A 5,899-nucleotide genomic window follows, 5' to 3' on the forward strand; every position below is an offset into this window, starting at 1 on the left:
GCAGCTTCTGCCTCGTCACAATCGAACAGCTTGAGAAGGAACGCAGGATCATCTACTGCAGAAGCTAATGCTGCAGCTTCTGCCTCATCACTATCCAATAACGAAAGAAGCAGAGACGCAAGTGGATCTGCTGCAGAAGCTAATGCTGCAGCTTCTGCCTCGTCACAATCGAACAGCTTGAGAAGGAATGCAAGATCATCTAATGCAGAAGCTAGTGCATCAGCGTCCGCCTCATCACAATCCAACAACGAAAAAAGCAGAGATGCAAATGGATCTGCTGCAAATGCTAATGCTGCAGCTTCCGCCTCGTCATTATCCAACAACGAAAGAAGCAAAGATGCTAGTGGATCTGATGCAGAAGCTAGTGCTGCAGCTTCAGCTTTGTCACGATCGGACAGTGAAAGAGACCAATCCTCATGTGAATCTAATGCGGAAGCTAGGGCTTCAGCTTTATCGTCGTCACAATCAGACAGCGGAAGGAGTAAAGACACAAGTGGTTCTGATGCAGAAGCTAGTGCTACAGCATCAGCCTCATCGCAATCGAACAGCGAAAGAAGCAAAGACGCAAATGGATCTAATGCAGAAGCTAGTGCTGCAGCTTCAGCCTCGTCACGATCGAACAGCGGAAGAGACCAAGGCGCAAGTGAATCAAATGCAGAAGCTAGTGCTTCAGCTTTAGCCTCGTCACAATCGGGCAGCGAAAGAAATACAGACGCAAGTGGATCTGATGCAGAAGCTAGTGCTGCAGCATCAGCCTCATCGCAATCGAACAACGAAAGAAGCAATGATGCTAGTGGATCTGATGCAGAAGCTAGGGCTACAGCTTCAGCCTCATCAGGATCGGCAAACGGAAGATCCAAAGATGCAAGTGGATCTAGTGCAGAAGCAAGCGCTGCAGCTTCCGCCTCTTCCCGGTCGGACAATGAAAGAAGCAATGACTCAAGTGGATCTGATGCAGGAGCTAGGGCTGCAGCTTCCGCCTCGTCACGATCGGACAGTGGAAGGGGCGGAGGAGCAAGTGAGTCTAATTCAGGAGCTAGAGCTGCAGCTTCAGCATCGTCTCGATCGGACAGCGGAAGTGGCAGAGGCGCAAGTGAATCTGATGCAGAAGCTAGGGCTGCAGCTTCCTCCTCCTCACGAGGAGATAGCGGAAGGGGCAGAGACGCAAGTGAATCTGATGGCGACGCCAGGGCTGCAGCTTCTGCTTCCTCGCGATCGGATAACAAAAGGGGAAGAGGAGCAAGTGAATCTAATTCAGGAGCTAGGGCTGCAGCTTCAGCATCGTCACGAGCGAACAACAGAAGAGACAGAGGAGCAAGTGAATCTGATGCAGAAGCTAGGTCTGCAGCTTCAGCATCATCGGCGGACAAAAAAAAAGGCAAAAGCGGAGTGGATTCCTTTGCAGATGTCACGGCTTCAATAGCGACCTCAATACGAAAAATTCACAGTAATAGTTTATTAGGAAGTCTACATAATGCAATAATTAATTCTAATGATGATGAATGCATTTTGTCATATAATGACAGTAAAGAACTCGAAATTTAACGAGGGGCTATTCCTAAATTGTGTTTTGTTGCCCTCGATAATACTATTTCATTTCAGATTTATTTGAAATATGGTTAAAATTGAAAATTGTTCACTTATGTATCCTATATATTCTATTATCGCGCAATTATATTGTTCAATGTAAGGGTGAATTTATTACTTTATAATATTATAAAAATATATATTTTGTGGGTTAAACAAAAAATATTATAATCTTATAAAATATGTTATAAATATGTTACAATAGATAATACGTCACTTAGTTCAATTTTTAATTATTGTATTATGTATTGTATGTTACGCATTGTTCAATAAATTAAATATATCTTGATAAATTGCAAATATTTCATATTTTTATTTACACTTTAAAAATGATAGACACGAAAATGTGCAAGATAACTTTCAAAAAACGAAAAATATTTATTATCTAGGCATAAACTTAATACCTCGACAAAGTTTAAAATTCTTCAAAAGTTGATGAAAATTTTCAAATTTTTTTTCCCTAGATTCGCTAGAAAATTAAAATAAAGAATTTTAATTCTTTCGTAAACGTTGAGTCGCGATAGAAGCGCCGAAAAGAGCGAATCGTTATTCTTGCTCAACAGAGCATGCATATACATTACATATTTTAATTTCATTAATTGCGCATTAAGTTCGTCTTACGAAAACGATTCCACCGATAGGAACTTTCTACCGTTACAACATTAATTTTAATATCGACGAATTTCAAACCGAACGAAATTTGATCGTAATTGGGTATACACCAATTAACCTCGGTAGGATAAAACGATGCGAGAATGGCGTCGTATCTCATCCTTCTTTTTGGTACAACGTTCGAACACGAAGAAAGTTCAAGGAAATCCATGTCTTTCGGAACGTTCAAAAGAAATGACTTCTGATGGTGATGTGGGAAAAGAATGTTTTGCTTACAAAAAATATGCTAATGCATCGCCCGGTCTTTTATAAAATCAAGTAGAAAAGGAATATTCTTGTTGAAGCGAATAAAGTTGATTCCAAAAGATTATAAACAATCGATTTTATTCTCAACGATAATCTCGCGCGAAAGTAGATGTTTCGTAAATCGGAAAGTACCTAGATATTTCGTGTTAATCTCACGTATCATCCGACCTATCCATCGGAGTAAGATAACGAGAAGTACTATCTGAAAACATATTATGGAAGTTTTATTTCATAGAAGCCAACACGATAAACGCCGCACAATATTGGCAGCGGTCACGCGACCATAGCTGTAGTTAAGACTAAAATGCACTCACCTCGATGGTAATGGAAACGAAATAACACGTTGCCCATAATCATTATTTCTTCTGACAATCAATATATCACGGTGATGAAAATTTATATAATATTATTTACGTCCTTCCATGAACGAACAATCATCGTTCTATAATAATTTACGCACTTTCGATATAGAACCTGTCGTCTATATCATGAGAACGTGTGCATCGCTGTACATACATATATCAAAAATAATCGACGTCATAACCAAATAAATTATAAATAATAAATCGTATAAATTATTATATTGTCTATATATCTAATATAATATCTAATTTTGAAAGGGAACAATGCGGCATCCAATTTTTTTGCCGGTTTAAAATTAAACAGATTAAAAATTACGTGTGGATTGAAATAATCTAGGCAAAGTGTGTCGAGTACAATAGTAAAGCCGAGTTTGCATCGACGACGATGATCTTTATCAGTAACGAGAATTGCACACATGTATAGGAAGCGGTGCACCGACGTCAAATTACGTGTCTCCGGATATAAATCATCGGAAATATTTACATCAGACAATTGAGCGTTCTCATTGAGAGAGAGAGAGAGAGAGAGAGAGAGGCTAACGATGTAGAGAGGACGAGAGATAAAATAGAAAGAGAGAGAGATAGCCTCGATCATTGCGAAAGTTCGGCCGATCTCGCGGCCGTTTTGTTGCGGTATCCGTCTCTCATCGAAAGCCGCTTTAACCGCCAATGAAGCGCGAAGCTTTGTGATTTGGTACTATTTGATTATATCGTCGTTCCGAAATCGGTTCGATTACTTTGGTTATACGCGACAAAGTCGAACTCTGAGCGATAAACGTCCGCCTGTCAAAATCATTAATTTCGCGGGATCGATCGTTAGTTCGAATTACGTGCTAAAAGCAACGATATTAAGTGTAAACGAATGCAACATCTGTATTAACTTGATAGCGTCCTTCTCTTCGGGGATATTCTTATATTTTATTGTTTTACAAAGATTTTTAAAAATCAAAAAAATGATGATACATCCATAAAAAGTTTTTTCACCAGCGATCGTCAATGTATGATAATGATTTTTAAACTATTCACGTTGATGGATAAAATATAAAAAGGAATTTTTCGAGATAGCATGACCTCGATAAAAAGTTAAAAGTCAAGAGGATTCGAGTATGGATCGTACGTACCGTTGAGTCGTGCTCAGCAAGGGCAACTCGCAAGGTGAATCCACGATTCGAAATCGAACGAACTTGCCAATTTGCCAGACGTAAACGTGGGATCCGTTTGAAACGTCAATCTTGGCAAGGTAAATCAGTGATCGCAGAAGCCGGTTTCTCCGACTGGCAAAGTGCAACGACTCGTAACAAGTTTCTGATATCCATGCCGAAATTCCATATCCGTGGAAAGGAAACGAAGGAAAGCGCATGGGTACGCATTTGAAAAGCAAGCCGCGAATTGCCGAAGTTCGCTCGATGCTAATCGGATAAAAAACTTCACCGTCGATAAAAACGACATCAATGAGAAAAAGGAAAAACAAAACTAGAGAAATATTCACAAAGTGAACGAGACGTCCTTGTTCGATCTCTTCTCGCACGATCGCAAAGTTCGCGGAACGATTTACGTCGTTTGGGAACTGAAATAAGAAATAGAATGAAAAAAATGAAAAAAAAAGGAAGAAAAAATAAAGAGGGAAAAAAAGTCATACGCCGGATCAAAAGGAATTCCAAAGAATCTGATGCAGAATTTGATAAGCCAAATAAGATTCGTACTTCAGATAAGCGATATCAATGATTTTCCAATCGTATCGAGCGATTCGTTCGAGAGTAATCCGTCGAACCGTTTCCGTGGAAGGATCGAGCCTGATAATGGCCGATCGATGGCATACTATACGCGCCAATGCGGTAACGAGAGTATCTTTTTTCCCCTCCTTCTTCTCTTTCTATTTTATCGGAGAGCGATTGGATTAAATCGTGATCCATCGCGCGTCGGTGGTGGCGGCGTCAGACGACTGCGATGGCGGCGGCCCGCAAATTACAGACTTCGTTAGAATCCCCCGTTATCTCGATACCTCATCTCCGTGGCGGGAATTATAAAAACAATTCAGATTTATACCTCACGGCTTATCACGCCGGAGAAAGTTATCTACGTGCGCGCACGGCCACGGTTATTGGTACGGTACGCCGATGGTAGTGAACACCGTACTCGGCTCCGTTAGCTCGCTGAACGAACCTACTCCGATAAATCTCGACGAAGAAAGCTTTTGTTTCCAGCGAAGATTATGTGCGTTCGATATGAAAAAACAAAAAAGAAAAAATAATAATAAAGAAGAAAGAGAAAGGGCAAGCTCTGCGAAGGAACATTCGCAAGACACCAAGTAGATTTCAAATTACCGTGAGAATGAAGCAAACTTCTCGATCGTGTAAAATGAAAGACATTTTTACAAAACCTTAAGGAAATCCTTAAGGCGAATATAACATATCTTTTTGAATATTCACGATGTTGCGATAGTATCAATAATCTTTTCCTATTCCGCTAAGATGAACAGTAGCAAATGATAATCGAAGAAAAAGGATACGTTTCTTTCCTGTCGAAGAAACCAAGCAGAACGTACGAAATCTTTCTTTTTCTTTTTCTCTGATCACATCTTACAAATTCACATACAGACACGTACACACACATGTACACAAATAGCTTCCCTTGTGAAAAGAGAGAGGACCAGCTGACCAAAGGTTAAGATTTATACCGGTACGTACGCATTACGATGTTGTTAATATGCAAGACTGCGAGTCGCGTATGTGCTTGGTGAAAAGGAGGAAGAGAGAGAGAGAGAGATAAGGAAAGAGAGAGAGAGAGAAAGAGAGAGAATTACGGAGACGTCGCTAGTGGAAGGAAGAAAGAGAGACCAACCTGGACTCTTGGGAGTTGGAGAGGGATAGAAGGCGCACTTTAATAATTTATTTAGCCGCCGCGCCGTAATCCGAGATATTCATCCGGGTAATGGGTAATCGTAGACGCGGTCGCAAGCCGTGCCTTGAAATCGCGGCAATTATAACTGTATGTACCGAGGCAAAAGAGAATGAGAAAGAGAGAGAGAAAGA

General features: G+C 40.4%; 1 protein-coding gene across 6 annotated transcripts in view; it reads left to right on the forward strand.

Moving 5' to 3' along the window:
* Positions 1-1,757, forward strand: part of LOC122627253 (pneumococcal serine-rich repeat protein-like) — a 2,604-nt gene extending 847 nt beyond the window's left edge. The window contains exons 3-5 of one of the 6 annotated variants that reach the window (XM_043808273.1): positions 39-80; positions 156-687; positions 1,063-1,757. In XM_043808273.1, the coding sequence (XP_043664208.1) occupies positions 39-80; positions 156-687; positions 1,063-1,545 (1,057 nt within the window). In that variant the 3' untranslated portion in view covers positions 1,546-1,757. Of the gene's footprint in view, positions 688-736 lie in introns of all 6 variants that reach the window. The other 5 variants (XM_043808274.1, XM_043808272.1, XM_043808271.1 and 2 more) reach the window with 5 other exon arrangements.
* Positions 1,758-5,899: the final 4,142 nt, after the last annotated feature.

This window comes from Vespula pensylvanica, chromosome 2 (genome assembly GCF_014466175.1).
Source record: "Vespula pensylvanica isolate Volc-1 chromosome 2, ASM1446617v1, whole genome shotgun sequence".
Lineage (NCBI taxonomy): Eukaryota > Metazoa > Arthropoda > Insecta > Hymenoptera > Vespidae > Vespula > Vespula pensylvanica.